The following is a 20,019-nucleotide window of genomic DNA, read 5'->3' on the forward strand; positions in this document are numbered from 1 at the left end:
GTGGGCGTTTTTCTATCTTGATGGCTTCTCTGATTCTCTGATTCACTTTAATAACAGAATAATCAGAGAAGCCATCAAGATAAAAAAAAACGCCCACACAGCATGAATAAATGAAATGATACCTCCTGCCTACCAGCCATTTGGAAACCCGCCCTTATTGACAAACGAGTCCCTAACACAAAGAATGACACCAGACCCGAATAACCAAAAACCTACACACACACACACACACACACACACACACACACACAGTATACAAGGAACTTGGCTGAAAGTTGTTAGATAAAATTATAGGGATTACTTCCAAACATGTGCAAATGGCCACATTTGCAAATGGCCTTTAAGTACTAACTGTAAAGTAGTCAATGATTACTAAGCCAAAAAGTGATAGAAAGTAAGAAATTTTGAGTACAATAAATCTATTTTAATTTAGAAGGCATTCTAAAATCAATAGGCTTAACCTTCTGACAGTGACAAGAAGATTGAAAGCTTAATCAGTGTAGATGCTGAATCCAGATCTATAATTCCACACTGGAAAGTTGCTTGAAGAAGACAGATAGAAATTGCAATAGCCAAAGATGTTCTGGTTATTGGTTGATGCTTGATGCTGAATTGAGAATCAGTTTGACATAACTTTCTCCAAGAGTACATTTGAAATGTATCATATTTGACAAGACACTGTAATACCTCACCTTCTGAAATACAGGTGAATCCAGTCCTCCTTGCTTTTAATAAGCAAGTTGAACTGCTAATGTTTCCATTAGCTTCTGGCCAACAGCTTTGCTTGAGTGACCAATTAGGTCAGTTGGATGTTACTATTTTAGTGTATTTGTTTTTATTGTATTACATTTTCAACTACTATATGAGTACAGAATACAGCCCAGAGTACATGTAGATAGGGCCACTTATAAATGTCAATAAATAAAATATACATAAATAGACAAATAGTTGTTATGTTATAAGGTAGTAATGTTATAAGAAATTATTCATATTGCTTCCTTTTTCCTTCTAATTTTTTTCTCTCAACTTTCATGGACCCATAGCAAACTCTAAAAAATAGTTTCTATGACCTTGTAATTGTTGAGCTATAAATATTGATGTCAGGATTTCCAAGCATAATAAATCCAGATATATTGGATTGCGGCTTTTACAGGCATCATGGCCAAAGGTGGCAGTTGAAGAGTCATCATTTTTCATCAGTCACAGTCATCAGTCACAAAATGCAAACTAAAAAGAAAAGTGGAGGAAAAGAAAGAGCTACAGTAAATTATGAGAGAGAAAGAGTGAGAGAGAGAGTGTTTTTGCTGCATTTCTGGCCTATCTCATAGCTTAGTTGTACATTTTATTGGTATGATTTCTTTCCATTTATAGAAGTTTCATATGAACTTAGTTCAACTTTGCTTTGCTTTGTGTCTTCCAAATATGTTGGGTTTATTTGCTATACTCTTTCTCTGATGACCATTAGATTTTAAGAGATTAGATTTTAAGTAGAAATCTAAACGTCAGAGGGTTCTAGGTTGCAGAATATAACCATAATAATAATAATAATACCCCCTCCCCTCTTTTCTTAACAATATGAAACAGTGACCTATGGAAATCCAGAAAAATTGCACGTTTAATTGCTGGCTCTGTAATATACAGTAGCAGTTAGGATAATAAAGAATGTCAATATTGATTTAGTCTTCGCTGATAATGTTTTCAAGATTGCAGGATTTTCAAAGCTATGCTTAACTCCTACAGCAATGACTAGTAATGAAGGCAGACCCTGCAGTTTATGCTGAATGTATCCTATGGTATGCCCATGTAGCATGGATGAATGGGGATATAAAGGGTTTTTCAAGTAGAATGTTCTGTGGTCTTTCCTGAAGAACAGCTAATTGTAGAAATGAATTCACCTCTTGAATTCTATGTAAAAACTGACTAGACTGGTACGGTAACACTGGTGACAGTAATGATAATAAAATATATCTTTTGCCTCAAGAAAGTGGCATACACAGAGTAGAATGTCTTCCTCTAGAAAAAGTGGGAATTGGAAACACTTATAGTATAGAACAGGGTTTCCCAACCTTGGCAACTTTAAGACCTGTGGACTTCAACTCCCAGAATTCCACAGCCAGTCTGACTGTGGAATTCTGGGAGTTGAAGTCCACAGGTCTCAAAGATGCCAAGGTTGGGAAACCCTGCTATAGAAGTTTACAATCTCTCATTTAAAAAGATTTACACATGCTCTTCCTTTTCTTCCTAGACTGCTTCAGGTCATCACCTTTGACACAATTCTCAAGTTGTTGCTCCACTGAAGAATCCGGAACTGCATATAATAAGGGAAACATTTTGCTGAAATTATTTGAGGAATTAAGTCTGGTCTACAGGTAGTCCTCAATTTACAGCCATTTGTTCAGTGACCATTCAAAATTACAGTAGCACTGAAAAAAGTGATTTATGACCATTTTTCCTACTTAACAATTATTGCAGCACCATCATATTCAAACGCCTGGCAACTGGCCTGTATTAATGGTGGTTGTAGTGTCCTGGGGTCATGTGATTACCTTTTGTGACCTTCTGGTTTTAAAGTAAGACTAAACTGCAGTTTAATGTTGAATTTCTAGCATCACTAGATTAAATAATTGGGACATCATCACACTCAAAGTCTGCCACAGCTTTCAGCAGCTTGTTTATTTGTGTCTTACTCCTGTGTTAATTAAGCACAAACATCTGTTTTGATAAAATATCACAGAAATACACATTCTTTTTCTTCCTGCCAAGTTATACTTTTGCATCCTTAATAAAAGCACCCAGAAAAGGAATTTTGACATAATCATTTGCTTATTACATTTCTACAGCAAACACAGCTTCTGACCAGATGTAGGATTTGTTTCTCTTAAAAAGAGAAGATAATTCTCCAGGGAAAAATGCTTGATAAAGATTGACAGGGTGATGGTTTCTAGACTCTTTCCTGAACATTGGGATTGTGCAATGCAGTCACATTAGCAGAAGATGGTATCATGATTTTCATTATTCTGAAATTATTATTCCCCCTTTTTGAATGTTTGGAATTAAGGAATATTGGAAATTCGTAAAAGAAATAGTCTCCAGAGCTGCCATTTGAAGTAGAAATCCAGTGCAAGAGATTCCCATGTATTTTATTAAAGAGTGTTAATATATACATACTATACATTCCTCCTTCCTTCCCTAAGTTCAGGCTGCATTGCAATGATGTTTGCCTTTTAAAAATGTTCTCCCACCATTGCACAAACAAGCTACATATAGTGGTTTAAAAGACATAGTTGGCCTATCAGGAAAAAAACAGGAATCCACATTATGGTAATAATACTTTGGTAATTATCAAACGATGCAAAAGAAGTTGCAGAAATCTGCATCAAGCTAAGATGTTACAAGAAGCAGAGAACAAGTAAGGAAACCAAAAGATGTCCTAGGATAGTAGCTGAAACTCTGAATATATTGCACCTGCGCTTGCAAATAGGTTCTGTCTACACCTCCAATCTTAAGTTCAAATCTGAATTGGAAACCCCATGGAGACAAATTCTGATCTTCTTGATGGAAGAAGCTTTAGAGCAGGGGTCTTCAAACTTGGTCCTTTTATGACTTGTGGACTTCAACTCTCTGAATTCCTCAGCCAGCATGCCTAGCTGAGGATTTCTGGGAGTTGAAGTCAACAATTCATAAAAGGGCCAAGTTCGAAGACCCCTGCTTTAGAGTGTCTTGCTTCTTTCCCATTGCTTGGTTTTTGTAACATTTTGCTTGAGAAAGACTTCTGAAAGACCTAAATGTGGTTGACATTTTTGTACCAGTTTTTGTCTTAATAAGGGGATTAGTCACTTATGGATACAGTAACTTGAATCTTTGCTTTGCATTGAAATGGGAGGCAAGAAATCTACTGTATTTACAGAAGGAAAGACTCAAGTTAGTATCTTGTTTTTATTGTAAACAGATATGGTCAAAATATATAATATTTAATATTGTGGTAATTATTGAAAGCACATAAAGAATTATATTTACAAGCAGAATATATTTTATGTACAAAACTACAGTATCAGAATTGGCAAATGTCAAGTGCATTTTATATATTTTTATAATATGCAATTTTTCTCTGCCTTACATACATGGAAAGCAATAAATAGGTCTTGTAGAGCAATGGACTGAAAAAGAGAGAAAAACTACAAAAGTCTTTTTAGAAATAAACAACAGGCATATAAAAAACATGACAACATGGCAAAATTACAGAGAAATGAAATGAATAGTTTTTTCAGTGATGCATAGATGCTCTTGATTCACATCAAAAAAATCCAACTTTGTTCAATGGTTTCTAGAATGAAACAGGAATTCTTCACATCTGAAATGAAGGAAAGTTTCAAGGTAGTTTGTATTACAAGTTTATTTTGGCTTTATTATATTGACTAGGCTGATTTTTAGAGTGCATTATTAGCCTACAGTTTCTAAGCTGTTTTAGAATCTTAATTAGCAGACAATTAATTGCTTGGAAAGGTGATACTGTTTCATTTAGGATTAAGGAACATTTAAGAACCCTTACATCTCTCAAATGATAGATTCCCTCAGGCTAGTCTTGCAGATGTCATATATCTATCAGACGAAGCCAATGAAAATGTCCAGAACTAAAAGAAGGATGTAGAAATATCCCTTTTTTTCTAATTGTCATTGCCCTCTGTCTATCTATCTGTCTATCCATAGCTCTGTCTCTCTCTCTCTCCCCCATCCACCCATCTCTTTATTGAGGTATTTGAAACATCCCCTCTCCCCAAGTAATAGATCATTCAACTCTGAATTATAGCACCCATGGACATCTGTCTTATGGAGTTAAGACAGAACACTGATGTTTTGTTAAGGGCATACTCCCTGCAGAAAACATTGTATTTTCATGTTCTATTTCTTTTGCTAAATGACCTTTGCATGATTACAATAGCCCATCTCCAAGGCTACCCAGATGCTATCCATGACTGACACTGAGAATTTGCTCTCTTTTGGATTTTCTGAACTGCAAGCAGAGTCCTCTAAGGTATTTATTCACTTGCCTTCTTTGCTTTGGGAAGGCATAACAATATTTGCTCCAAATCTTTAAGCTACTTAAGGAAAAGGTTATCTGCCTTTTTTTCAATAAAAAACTGACTGCCACTGAAAATGAGAAATATTCATTCAGTGTTTAGCAGATAGAAATAAAATCTTGAGCATACACATTTGTTGCCTTGGCATGAGGAGGAATCGTTATGTTGCCGAGTTTTGTTCCTTCCCTGAGAAGTCTGCTCTGCTAAGAAAAATGAAAAAAAAATGCACAATTTCAGTAAAGTTCCAGATATAATCATACTGAAGTTTTCTGCCTTAGCCATAGGCCACTGCCTATGTATATATATATTTTTAAAAAGATAGCTTACATATTAATCTAGCAGAGCCACAAGGCACATTAATAGACAACTGAGTAATAAGAACAGGTACTCATTTAAGATTGTAAAGAAAAAAAAAACTAAATTCTTTTGCTTAAATATATAAATATCCCACATCACTACTCAGGAAGAGGGATATATTTCACCAGTTTGATGACCCCCAACCCAGAAGCAACTTAATCCCAGCTCGAAGGGAACCCATTGAAACCACTCTTCTAAGCCCATTGGGAAGTACTGCAGTCTTTAGGCTGCTGTCTGATAACCAATGGGAGTACTCACATTGGTTTGAAGGATTCCAAAGGTAATGACATGCCTAAAGGCAAGTCATAGGAGGAAAGGGTCAAGAAACTGAACATGCCTAGCCCAGAAGGAAAATAAAGATTAATGGGGAACAGCAGTGGTTCAAAATATGCAGGAGATGAAAAACAGAATGCAAACATCATGCTAAAATCTAATTATGCAAAATTATGAAAGCCTTCAAAAACTGGTAAGGATCATTGATCTGTTGAATCATAATTAGAGAATACAGAATCTACACTTCATAATAAACTAGATTATTAACAGGGCCTGTGGAGGTGGGTTGCAGTTCTCTTGCAAGCTCTTAATCTGGGCTTCTAATATCAACCAAGGGAAAATAGAATGGAGAATAGATTGCACTTAAGGGGCCACTGTATAGTTTAGTATATACAGTAGCCTTTCCAGCCTGAAGACCCTCTCCCCATATCCTGACTTAACTTTTGGAATTCAGAGCAATTCGTCCTTCTCCTTTTAAAATGCTGGGAACCAAAATGAACACCTGATGAGTTGCCATTCATCCTGAAGATGACTTTGTTAATTAAATCCAAGTTCTTCTGGACCACAGAGCAACTATTTTAATCAGCGCAGAAAGAATCCTCAGCTCTGGTTAAACAATCTCATTTTACTGTTACATGACACATCTGATCCCACTGGACTATAATTTTGTTGCCCATCTTCCTTGCATTTCTGTTTTTATAAAACAGCTGTTCCCTGGATGCTCAGTTTTGACATCTGAAGGAGGAAGGCTCATTTCCTTCAGAAAACTTGGATAAAGGTAAATGTGATTACATGTATAAGAGAAAAATCTCAGGGGAGATTTGGAGACCAGAGAATTTTTACTTTTTAAGCTTTTTAAAAACTAAATATTTCACAAGACCAGAAAGGGCAAAGTGGATTTTATGCTTATGGAAATGTGTGAACTGAAAGTGCATTAAAGTTTTGAAAAGCCAACTGCAAAAAGTGTATTAAATATGAATCAAATTAACTAGTGTGAGAGGGAAGAGAAAAAATAATAATCGTAAAGTGCCAATGACTCAGATGTCTTCCAAATATAGTATGCGTACAACACGGTTCAGTAACGGGTTTATTGAGCATTTGCTCAGCAGAAGAAAACTTTATAGTCAGACTGGAAGATTTAGAAGCCTTCTGAGGCCCTGAAGTTCTCTTTTCCATTTATTATTTTTTTTTTAAAAAAAAGAAACTGTCAGTGTTACCTTTCTTTTATGCCAAGTCTGAAAACATTATGTCTAATAGGAACAATTTGATAATTTCATACTTGTGGTTTTCAGACTATTTTCTAAAAAACAAACAAACCCCAGAGCTTATTTATAAGTGAAAGATCTCTAATGACAAAGTATCTATGATATAAATGGCTTAGAAGAAAGGCCCAACCATTTATTTTGCTCCACATATGTACTGTTTTCCAGAAAATGGCTAAAACTTACATGAGAGGCATAATGTGGCATCTTTTATAATATTCCACACTTGTGAAGAAGCCCCAAACTAATTGGGTTGATTTAATGAATAACAGACATGTGCTAGTCTCCAATCTTTTTCAAGCAAGCATAGCCTTTCTTCTAAATACAGGCCTAATAGTCTGTGTAACTCTGACGAATGTTTAAAAGCTTAGTCTTACTTCTCAACCTGACCAGTAATGAATAAGCATGACTTACCTGAGTCTGAAGAAGTTGTCTTAACAGAAATGAGTTTCACATTCTCTTTATCCGATGGGGCTCTGTTGGGAGGTGTTGTATGATTGACAAATGTCTTATGAAGGCAAAGGATACATCATATGGAAGTGGATATAGGATGATACAGGACAGGAGAATTGATAGAATGTTGGCTGGATCTTCTAACATGTAGCTATGCAAAACCCTGCCTGGTTTTGCTTCTTCTCTGATACTTTATCCTCACATTCATTTATTCTCATTCAGGAGACTGAACTACCAAGGCTAATTTACTTCAACCTTGATGATGGAATATAGATAGTTCTCAACCTATGACTATTCATTTAATGACCATTCAAAATTATAGCAGTGCTGAAAAAGTGACTTATGACAAGGCCTTGCACTTATGTCTGTTTTAGTGTCCATGTGATCAAAATTTGTGTACTTGGCAACTGGCATGTATTTATGACAGTTACAATGTCACGTGATTGCTGTTTACACAAACTTACCAGGGAACTTCTAACAGGCTAAGTCAATGGGGAAAGCCAGATTCACTTAATGACCACATGCGTTGCTTAAAGACCATGAAAAAAAGATCACAAAATCAGATGTGACTTGCTTAATGACTGCATCACTTAGCAGTGGAGGTTTCCATCCCAAATACCAAGTTGTAGTTGGGTATTTAGGATGGGAACCTCCACTGCTAAGTGATGCAGTCATTAAGCAAGTCACACCTGATTTTATGACCTTTTTGGGGCACAAGTATCCAACCACCAAATTGTGGTTGAGAACTTGGCAAATAAGCTGAGGACTGCCTGTAGCATCATTTATCATATCTAATAGCAGCAGGCCAATTTAAAGCATCAAAGTGAGCCAGATGGACACTGAGCTGTGCAAATAGTTTGGCAATTTGGGAGGAACAACAAATCCGCTACCACTAAGCAGCTGCAATTTCAGATTATTGCCCCATTCTGTCTAAAATGAGGAATGTATATAAGCCACCATAGGAATGGGCAATTCCATCTATGCTTCTTTCAGATTCACATTTTCACAAATATGTTTGATTTGGTCCTTCTCAGCTTCAGTTCAAATCCAATTCATTGAACTTGGGAATTCTTGTTTATTTTGATGCACATGTGTACTTTTCTTTAATATAAATAATTTTCACAATGTAAGTCAGATTGTACACTGTTTTCATTAATATATACATTTGATTGAAGTCTTTTTTCCCTAAAGTACTTTTTTAAATAATGAGAAATTGTATTAGAAAATTTGATTCTGGAGATTGGTTAAAAAAAGTGAAATTAAATATGTTTTCATTCAAACATATATTAAATTAATTTCTCTCTTCTCTTGCTAGAAAATACAGGAATGTCTTGTTCTCTCTGGAGTATTTGTCCTCCCTGGAGTGAACATGTAAGGATTTTTTTTTTCTTTTGAAGCAACTGACTGCATTTCTGTGCTGGACTGAAAAAAAAAAAAAACTGCCACTCTTCCCCTCACCTAGCAAAGAAGCCTAAACCTGGCTTCTATCCCAGGATTTTTTTTTTTTAGAAAAACCAAACTCCTATGGTTTTTGACCTTCCATAGCCAACATAAAAAGACAGAGGATTATATCTTGTTCCCAGTGGGAAGTAGGAGAGGAACAATGATCTGTTCTAACACAGATTTATTGGGAAGAACCATTTAATTCAGAGGAATGTGACTGAATTAATTTGAAAAGCATTAGATTGCAATCTGAGAAGTTTTGGTAAGCCTTAGCAACTTGCATTTGACTTTCCCAAATATAAATAATGACAGTAACAGAAGATGGTCATGCACACTTTCTTTGTCAATATTACATAAAACTGCAGCTCTATATTCTCTAAACTAGACAGGGCTGGGAAGTCCGGGTAAAACCCAAACTTAGTTGAAAGCAAACCCAAGCAAAATATATTCATTACCTCATTTGGAGAACCAGTTTTAAAAGATTGTCTTGAAGATTTTCCAGAGGTAAATGAATGAGCTCAAAGAGGATTTCAAAAATGGTACTATTGTTTTTACAGATGTCAGTTTGGTATGTGGGTCAACAGTAAAGGCCACCTGGATTAGTAAATGAGCAGTTTAATTAAACTGTTTAATTAATACACTTAGGTCTATGCAAATTTGAATTTTTGGATCAGTATCCAAACAAGGAAAGAATAAACCCAAGTCTGGACAAGATAAGAATTGTTATAGAAATGGAAATGCTTTCTAGTGTTCATAAAATTCAGGATGAAATGAGTTCAGATGGTCTGCAAACAACTTTACAAGCACTAAACTTGTTCTGCAAATTATCAAAGCATCGTGCCCTGATTGACAGGCTGTTTTTAAGGCAATGAAGAAGTCAATTGTCTCAACTTCTCTCAACCTGAAATGTTAAGAGTGCAAATAATGGTATGGTGGTAACTATAGATAATACCTGTACTGAGCCAGTAATATAATTTAGGCAGTTTACTGCCCTAACTAAAGTTGTGGAGAGGGATTCCTTGAAAATCTATTTATCTGTGGCTTGAGAAATGGGATTGTTTTTTTTTTTTCTAAATTCTTTCAATGACAAAGTATGGAGACAAATTCTTTTCCAGCATTTTCTCACACATGGGGCTGAATACCAACAAATGGCGTGATAACACACTCTCCTTTCTTCTTATTTAATTGATTTATTAAATTTATATGTCAGCTGTCTCACTATCCAAAGTGACTCTGGACGACCTCTTTAGCTGCAAATTAGTCATAATCTGTTCTTTGTATCCTGAAAATTGTAGTTGCCTTATTTAATGATTTATTTACTTATTTATTTATATCCCACCTTTATTGTTTTTACAAATAACTCAAGGTGATGAACATATCCCAAATCCCTGCCTCCTCCCATTTTCCCCACAACAACTCTGTGAGGTATTATGCACACACACAGAGAATAAAATATTTAAATGAAATTCCACAAAGTTACATTTTCTGAGGGATGTGTGTCTGGGGGGGGGTGTTAAAAAAGTTTTTTAGGAAATGTTAATACTGCTTCAAGTAGAAAAATGACTTTGAATGCCGAGCTTTTGAAGCTGTTGGTCACACAGTGAGAAGCAAAGTACACATGAGACAGATTGTAGCTGAATTGAAACTCCACAAGGTAACTGCTTGCAAGTTATGTAACTTTAGTTATCGCACTCTACCTTTCCACACTCAAAATTACATTCATCTGGAAGAAATGGGACTTGACTGTTGAAAGATAAATGTAGAAGACTAGAAGGTCGGGTGAACAATGCCACTCTTTTCAAAACTGGGTTGTTAAAGAAACTGTAACCTAACATGTTTAATGTGTTTAAACATAAATGAGCAAAATGGATGGAATAAAAGGGAAATAACTTACTGTTCAGTTCCATTCTCTTGCCTCTCTGGAAGGAATTTAAATTCACATTATCTTTCTAGTCCACCATGATAAGTCACATCATCTTTCCACATTTCTAGGTTCAATGTGATATGTCAGAGATCTTTTTCTTTTATGTATCAGGGTTTCTGTCCTTCTTACATAGAGACTTTTCAATTACAAAATTCAAGTATAGTCTAAAACCAGTAGTAATTTTTAAAGGTTTTATAGATGAAATTTCTGAAGCAATTTGAATGTAATTATAATTTATTCTAAGAATATTTAGAACTGATTCCAATTTTTTAAATTCTGGTCTGTTTTTTAACAGTTGGTCTTGTAAACGGTATCAACAACTGAAATCTAATCTGTCAAGCACATGAGACACATAATAGTCTACTGTTCAATTTGCTACTGTTCAATTTCTATATCTTTATAAGAAAGTTTTTCTTAAGAGTAGGTTGGATGGGCAATAGGGATATCTAAGAGTTTGTTGAATGAACTTTAGCTTTAGGGTTCTAGCTCTTCTTTCACCTAATCTCAGAAGCACTTTAAGAGAGATCAGATTAGGTTTCTAGCAAATAAAATCTGAGACTACTAGACATGAAAGGCCCTTTTACATAATTAAATCCAACTTCCTCCTCTATGCAGGAATCCAGAGTAAAGAATCCCCCAACATATGGTTATCCAGCATGTCAAGGAACACATTGTTCTATATTCTGCAGCAATTAAGAACAGTTTTTATCTTCCATATGATAATCTCTCAGATATTTGAAGAGTGCTATAATGTAGTCCCTTGATCTTCTTTCTCATGGCTAAACATTGTTAACTCCTTGAACTTATAGTTTTAAGTTTATGTTTCCTCGATCATTGTTCTTACTATCTGTGAAGATAGTTCCATGAATGAATTGTATCTTAAAAGTAGTACATGCAGAACTGCCTGCCATACTTGTGATGGAATCCCACCAAAGTAGAATCAAGTAGAAAGAAATATATTTCACAAAATCTGGAAACTATTTTTTTAAAGCAGCCACCAAAGATTGTGGACTCATGTTCAGTTGACATACGAAACACTTTCTCAAGCACTGTAATGCAAAGCCAGAAACGCTCATCCTATGTCTGTGTATTTCATTATGTTATATACATTTAAATTTTAATTTCCTCAGCACATATACATACCTGGCGTTGTCTTCAAGCACATTCGGTACAAAGCCATTAAAAGGAATACGATGACACTTATTACAATTAGGGCAATGACCACTGGCAAAATTATACCTGTATGTAATGAAAGTATTCATTTTATTTCATGCACTTTACAACACCTGCATGTCTTTAAACATCTAAAATCTGACAATTTTTCTCACCCACCCTTGATACCTTTTGGGGAATTCTTGAAAAACTTAGGTCTAGTATTACCATAAGGGCAAAACCAGATGGATGACCTTGAGTTAGTCACTTTCTGTCAGCCCTAGGAAGGAAGCTATGCAAACCACTTATGAAATCTTGCTAAGGAAACTGGAGACACTTCTTCATGCAGTCTCCAGGAGTCACCACTGACTTGAAGGCACCCTTAAAAAAGCAATTTATTAGGCTTTCTGTATTTCAGCATGACCACTAGGTGGCAGGCAAAGAACCTTAATGAAAGGGGGGGGGGAGAGAATCTGTTTTCCTGTCCTACTCAAAAATCTCTGCAGTAAATAGCAGTATTTTGACTTCCAGAATTTAAGAGGAAGATGGTTTTATCTTATATGCATTAGAAAAACAAATTAAAAATGGGAGTGTATATCTCTTCCTCAGCATAGTACCAGTTTCTGCAAATATGATTAAGAGACTGGATACTGTATATGGTTTCTCTCTCTTCCTCATCCTCTCCCTCTTCCCATTTTTGTTGAATATGGATTTTAAATGCCCCATTATTTTCTAGCAGCTGATATGTTTTGGGCCACCAAGATATTAGACCCCTGCATAGAGCTGTTGATAAGAGTATTGGACCTTGTTTTGCTTGAAACCCTACACATCTCTCTGATTTTGCTCTTTACTGGCAAAGTTTGGGGGCAACTCTTTACATCTTCTTTTGCATATAATTTGTTTATCCAAGATGTCATACTCTTCATTATGTTGAGTTATACAGCTTAAGAAAAACTGCTGCAAAGTACAAATCTATAATTCCTATTTGAGCTTTTTAATTATTATGGAAGAACTTGATTTTTTGGGGGGGTTTCCCTATGTCTTCCTTTTACAGAAGAGAATTATAGAAATTCATGCTTTCTGAGTCAGTTTTCTTCATTTTAGTTGCTGCTCTTCAAAAAGGACATTGTAGAGCTAGAGAAGGTTCATGGAGAGCAACTACAATGATGAAAGGTCTTGAGCAGCTTCCTTTGGATAAAAAAATGTGATATTGTAGCAGGAATAAAACGGACAAAGGAAAGCCATTTCACTCTTTCCACAATACTGGAAACAAAGTCACCCAAGGCTGGATCAGTTCATGGAAGTCATGGGGATCAGTGAGTATTAGCCTTGATGGCAGTGTGACTATCTCAAAAGTCATCTGCTGGGAAAGTAGTAGGCTTCCCTGGGCACTTGTTTGGCCACCGTGGGAACAATTTCTGTGCAACAATTTCATTTCAAGTAACATTTTTTGTAAACAAAGTTTTATGAAAACTTGTGAGGAGAGACCATGGGCCGTATTTACTTACCACTATAAGATGTGTCATCTTGTTTTTCCTGATTAGTTAATATTGAATTGTCTATGAGAAAAGAAATATATATAGTCATGTATATTGTCCACTGAAATTTTTTTTTGCTTTCAGTGATCAACTAGCATTTGAATTAATTGCAGCTTTCTCAGCTTTCTTAATGTTTCTTTACTGTACACCTCACATCCCATTTTTGAACCATACAGAAATAATTTTGCATCTCTCCCTGTTGCTAGGGTCCATGTGCACAATTTAATAGCAGAAGATATTATGAATTTGCCACGTAAGCCTTAATGTTTCAGCCATACATCCACTGTAATGTGGAAATGGATGAAAATCGCAGAATGATCAATCAAACAGAATAGAGCTGGAAGGAACCTTGGGTATCTTCTAGTCCAACCCCCCTGCTCAACCTGAGACCCTATACCATTTCAGATAGGTAGTTGTCCAGTCTTTTCTTTAAAACTGCAATGACGAAGTACTTACAACTTGTGAAGGCAAGCTGTTCCACTTTTAATTGTTCTCACTGTAAGGAAGTTTTTCTTAATTCCAAGCTAGTCTCCTTGATTAGTTTCCATCCATTGTTTCTTGTCCTGCCATCTGTGCTTTGGAAAAAAGTTGACCTCCTTTTTTTTTGTGGCAGCCCCTCAAATACTGGAATACTGCCATCATGTCACCCTAGTCCTTCTTTTCTTTAGACTGACCATGCTCACTTCCTGTAACCATTCTTCATATGTTTTTGTCTCCAGGCCTTAAACATCTTGGTTGTTCTTCTTTGCACTTTTTCCCAAAGTCTCAACATATTTTTTGTAATGTGGTGACCAAAACTGGATGCAAAGATAAAGGCAAAGTTCTTTATTTAGGTAACAAAAATCAAATGCACAGATATAAATTGAGGAACATACATTTATCAATTTATACCTGTGCGTTTGAGTAATTGCATTGCTTAGCAACAGCAGTCCTGACAATCCTGCTTGCCTTTGTAACCTAAGGACCATGTGAGTCAGTAAGTGGGATGAGGCAGTAAGTGGGATGAGGCAGGAGTCCCAGGCAAGGAGGATGGGGGTATGATGGGCAGGTGCTATGGAGCATTGACAGGTTGATGGAGCTTGTGTGTGGGTCCTTGGAGGCCTTGAGAGCTGAGCAGAGGAGGCTGCAGGCAGGTGCTCGGGTTGGGCATGCACTATGGAATGTGTGTGTGTGTGTGTGTGTGTGTGTGTGTGTGTATGTGTGTATACTTGGTGCTACAGAGTATGAGATCTGTGAGATCTCATCAGTGGTGGGATTCAAATACCTGAACAACTGATTCTATTATGTGATGCAGGCCTGGGTCTCCGATGCCTAGAATGGACTTCCAGAAGTGGCATCATGCACTTCTGGTGGGCCATTCTAGGCCTGGGAGGCCTCCTCCAGGCCTCCGATGCCTAGAACGGATTTCTGGAAGTTGTATCTGTTGAGTTCTCCGTTCACGTGCGAATGATGAAGACACATGGTGACAACTAATCAATGCTTTATTCTCCTACTCCAACTCCAAGCAAAAAGCAAAAGGCATACAGGCCTTTTTATAGGGCTTGAACCCTGGACAGAGTGAACCAATAAGAGTTCTTCTTCCTTCGCGCCTTGCGCATGCGCACAAGGCTGACGCCACTCTGTCTGGTCCCAGGCAGCTTTTAGAATGCCCGGGACCATTTGCAACAATTCTGGGCCTGCTGAGTTTCCTCATCAGGCCCAGGACACAACAGTATCCATGCACTTCCGCTGGTGCGAACTGGCTCCTGAACTGGTGCGAACCGGCTGAATCCCACCACTGGATCTCATACACTGTAGTGTGCTCCTCGGGGGAAAAAAAACAATGGAAGTGACTTACTGGAGCAACTTACTACCAACTCTGCCAGCTTCTCCACTGACTTTTTGGGAAGCTGGCAGAGAAGGTCACAAACAGCAATTATGTCAACATGGCTTGCTGTGATGTTGTAATTGCAAGCCTGGCATCCAAGCCCTTGGATTGTAATTGCATGATCTTGTGAGTGCTGCAATGTCTGGAACTTGGCTGATCATAAGTCCATTTTTCCAGTGTCACCATAACTTTAAATGGTCACTGAACAAATGGACATAAGCAGAGGACTACCTATAGTTAGTATTCTTTCAAGTTTGTTTATTCAGTATTGATGGTATTCTGGTCAGTATTACTCCCTTGCTCATTACATTGTATTGTCAGATATTCATTCTGTTTCATGTTGCATGTAAAACAGGGAAGGGGAAGGGGCTTCAGTCTTGGAGCCATGATTGCCATCTTGACTTTTGTTATGCCTCTACTGTGAAGTTGGATGTGTTTATATGCACAGTTCGGTCTTCCTCTAACATGATGTGATTATATCCAGAACACTTCCAAAAACAGTCAGTGAATAAGATTTTAGAAAAAACAAAAACAAATAATGGACAATGACTGGTAGATTTATTGTACTATTCACAGTCAACCATATTATCATTTGGGATAGTACATTAAAATGATAGCTACCTTAATGTGGATTTGGAAGGAATTCCAGACTCATATCTGAAAAATGATAATATTGTAATGTTGCCCAAAATCAGTTGATTTGGGACAATAAGCTATATATGAAAAAGAGAGTTGCTTTCATCATAGTTATAGTTGCTTTCATTACTTCAGATTGCTTCATTTTTACAAGAAGTTAATAGCTTAATAGACAGTAGTATGGAAAAAAGAGATCAAACTATGCTTTATCATATTTTCTTTGACCAGATAAACCATGACTGACTATCAATTTGTTATTCCCTACTCCTTTCTTTCTGGATATCAATCAAATGAATGATGCTCTAAAGGGAAGGAAAGCAACCTTATCAGCAACCTATTCACAAAGAAGCTATTTTGCTTGTGTTTCTAATGAAGCATGTAAACATCAGTGTGTCTGTAAACTTGCCTCACAGAACTTTATTTTAATAGATTTTTTTTAATTATTTTTTTTAAAAAGGTGACCGTACTATGGACGTGCAGATCCATCACCGTGAGTCTGGAATGCTATGGTTACCATATCTGCGCTGCAAACAAATCATACTTAAAATTTTCTGTGTATTTAGTGGTCACCCATACTTTTGAAACCCAGATATGGTAATCTTATGATGACCTTGGGTAATGCCTGTTAGAAAACATGACAAAGATAGTTACAGGTTTACACAAAATTGGGCTTATTGATATATAAGTTTTTCTTCACTTACTTTTAGGTCCAGCTTCAGGTGCTTTTTCTAATCTGACTGTTGTATTTGTCTGGTTATCAGGGCTCTGAGAACTCTGGTCTGTAATGAAGAAGCCCAATGAATGCATGTTAATCACAAGCAAAACCTCAGTGTAACTTTGTGTTTCTTTCGAATGGAAGAATTTAGCAGAATGCCCATCCATACATTATCATGTCCCTTACATGAAACCAATGGGGTACTCTTTGGTGTTTTCAGTAGAATGGCAGGATAACCCTATTTTAAAACTAACAACATAACAAATATTATCATACTTGCAAAAAGCAGAAAGTGGGAAGCTTCTATGAAACAATTAATTACTGCATCAATCATTTAACTTCACGATTAATTATCTCTACCTTCACTGCATCCATGTTCTCACATTCTTAAATGTATTTTACAATTTCCAGGTAAACATCCTGTGTCATTAATAGGTGCTATCACTACCATAAAACTCAGCAGTTTAGATCCATCTCTTGGTAATTACTTTAGATGTTCAGTAGGCTGAGATGAGTTGCTACAAAAAGTCTTGGAACTGTTAGATAAAATAAAATATAGTTAGTCCATAGGCTTGTAGATGGCTAACAATGTCTTCAGCATAATGCTTCTTTCCAAATGCTAGCCCTTCAGCAGTTAGTCGTTTTCTTATGGAGAACATTCAAATCAGCAGTGTTGCTCTCTAGTCTGTATTAATGCAATCAGTATAACTATCTATTTTCAAATACCTTTCACAATCAATCAATTTAGAGCAGTGGTTCTCAACCTGTGGGTCGGGACCCCATTTGGGGTCGAACGACCATTTCTCGGGGGTCGCCAAACAACGCAGTCCGCCATTTTTTCCCCCTTTTCCTTAGCTGTGTGCTACTCCCTTTTATTCTATTGGTTTTTGAAAGCCAATAGAATAGACTCTCTTGAATAGAGTCTAATTCTATTGGCTTTCAAAAGCCAATAGGAATTGTCCAGGCTGTCTCTGCCCTGCTGAGCCCGCCAAAAGTCCCATTCTGCAAACGGTGCTGCACCAGTTGAGTAGTCCTCGACTTACGACCGGTTGAGTAGTCCTCGACTTATGACCGGTTGGGGGTCGCGGCATTAAAAAGGTTGAGAACCACTGATTTAGAGCTCTGTCAAAAGCAATCTGTTCACCCAAAATCTTTTTATATGGAAGGGATAAACCAAGAAATTGGGAAAAAGAGAGTGAGAAAAAGATATATACTATATTTAAATTAGAAAAAAAATAAAGAGAATGGGTAGCTGAACAACCTTTTAGATCTGTCCCATCAACCTGTGATTTCAAAGGACCCTCTATAGGTTGCCCATTCTTGAATTAAGAGCCGTGTACTGAGAGGATGGAGCTGATCCCTTAAGGGAACTTCTCTAAAATGTCTAGGGTCTTGCCTTACAGAAAGATGACCTTTACTTTTAAAATAAAAAGGGGTGGGGGTAGCCAAGCCACCACATAACTAAGTGATGGCAACTATTCTCTGAGAATATTAATACCCCCTTTAATAAAGTCTTCCCCAGCCTGATACCTTCAGATATATTTGACCACAGCTCCCATTATTTCCCACAAGTATTGCTGCTATAACAAAACCTTCTGTTAGCTTCCCTACATGTTGTTCTTTTTATGTGTACCATTCTCAGCTCCTTCAGGAGGCAGAGCGCAATAACAATAATATGATTTTTCTGTGAAGAATTCCCACAGCTATTCTGGTTTCCCTTTGGATCAACTACAATAAAAAACAATGAGAATACCTGTGCTCAAGCTGAAACTGCAATAAGCTATCACAGAAGAGGCAAATCTGCCAATGCAGTAGTCATATAACTGTTTAATAGGTCCATTTTTGAGACGTGATTATGAATGAGATTGGGGGGGGGGAAAGTCTCACCTAAAATTGCTGGACCCATGCTGAATGCCGAAGTCATAGGAATCTTTGTTGATGGCTCAGTTGTGCCTGCTGTTACTTTTGATAAGATAAATGACAGTGTGTTAGTTGCTATTCTCAAAACATATTTGTCAAAGGAATAATCAGTATGCAAGTATGGAAATCAAATCTCTTTTCTCAACATCCTCAGGTCCCAGCAAAAGAAATAAACGAAGGAAGAATAAACAGATTGATAGGGAGGACAAAACCAAAAACTATGATTGGGCTGAGTTAATGAAATCCTAAAACAAAACAAAACAAAACAATTAAGAAATAATAATGATAATGGCAGTGTACGAAGCAGTATGGAGAGTTCCCTGATTGGTGACTCAGCATATACATTTAATAAATAAAAATGAATAAAATAAATATGGACTTATTAATAAATATGGTGATAGCAGCTTTCAAGATAAAAAAGTATAGAGAGGTATAGTGAATGCCAAACAAGGCTTAAATATACTGACTTTTCTTATCTTACACTTTTAATTGTTCTGACTTGTTCTTTTTTACCCTTTATGTGCTTCAAATAATATTTGCCTACTGTGAAAGGAAATAACATGATGGTATGCATGCCTGGACCCAGCCTTTAAAATTGTCTTATTACCTTGAATCACTATAAAATTCAATCACTTTGACCAAAAGGGCCAAGTGCCAAATCCAGCTATTTGAAGCTGCTTTCTTTGAGCTGATGCCCTTCAGAATGTTGAACACTGACTTTCATGTTGGCTGAGAACTATGGGAAGTGAAGTTCAAAATACATAAGGACCCCAGTTTAAGGAACATTGTTTTAATAGGTATCACAATGACATTCACTATTTTAAGAAAAAGTTATGTCAAAGGACTTTTGGAAATTTTTATTGAAATAGATAATGCGATAGTGTCTTCAGAGTTTCTTCATGAATGAAGACTCTTACAATATTTTAAAAGAAATTAAAATGATCTAAAAGCATTATACAGCTCCATAATCAACATTTATTTTTTGAGATGAGTTACAGCAATATAAATAATTTCTGGACATTTTTTCTTTTGAAAAGCTTCAGCTTAGATTAGTTGAACCAAGGACCAATTAACATGCCCATAATATCACCCTCATATTTTCTGCTAAGCGGCTACTATAATGTCACAGTTTGTTTTTAGTGTTTTGATTTTAAAAAAATAATTTGTAAAAATAGACGGATGTTTATTTTGCAAATAAACATACACGTTAAACTTTCGATTTTGCTTATTAGCTCCTCCAATGAAGTAACATTTTGTGGATTATCTGCCTATAAACAAACTCCTCCCACTAAAGGGAAGGACAGTGGCGTTCTATCAGAGCTTGTGAGGTTATGGAGCTTTCTTTGTAAACATAACAAGGCAATAATTATTGTAAATGAAATGAAAAGAAAAGCTGTTAAA

The 20,019-nt window shown here is 36.4% G+C and overlaps 1 protein-coding gene across 4 annotated transcripts in view; it reads right to left on the reverse strand.

Moving 5' to 3' along the window:
• Nucleotides 1-2,646: 2,646 nt before the first annotated feature.
• Nucleotides 2,647-20,019, reverse strand: part of EMCN (endomucin) — a 44,074-nt gene continuing 26,701 nt past the window's right edge. The window contains exons 6-14 of one of the 4 annotated variants that reach the window (XM_039361303.1): nucleotides 18,586-18,660; nucleotides 16,685-16,762; nucleotides 13,451-13,501; nucleotides 11,934-12,029; nucleotides 10,761-10,785; nucleotides 7,385-7,446; nucleotides 5,694-5,772; nucleotides 5,208-5,278; nucleotides 2,647-4,351 (exon numbers count right to left, since the gene is read on the reverse strand). In XM_039361303.1, coding sequence (XP_039217237.1) covers nucleotides 5,239-5,278; nucleotides 5,694-5,772; nucleotides 7,385-7,446; nucleotides 10,761-10,785; nucleotides 11,934-12,029; nucleotides 13,451-13,501; nucleotides 16,685-16,762; nucleotides 18,586-18,660 — 506 coding nt within the window. In that variant the 3' untranslated portion in view covers nucleotides 2,647-4,351; nucleotides 5,208-5,238. Of the gene's footprint in view, nucleotides 4,352-5,207; nucleotides 5,282-5,693; nucleotides 5,773-7,384; nucleotides 7,447-10,760; nucleotides 10,786-11,933; nucleotides 12,030-13,450; nucleotides 13,502-16,684; nucleotides 16,763-18,585; nucleotides 18,661-20,019 lie in introns of all 4 variants that reach the window. The other 3 variants (XM_039361302.1, XM_039361306.1, XM_039361305.1) reach the window with 3 other exon arrangements.

This window comes from Crotalus tigris, unplaced genomic scaffold, assembly GCF_016545835.1.
Source record: "Crotalus tigris isolate CLP2741 ecotype Arizona unplaced genomic scaffold, ASM1654583v1 scf7180000019245.846064, whole genome shotgun sequence".
NCBI lineage: Eukaryota > Metazoa > Chordata > Lepidosauria > Squamata > Viperidae > Crotalus > Crotalus tigris.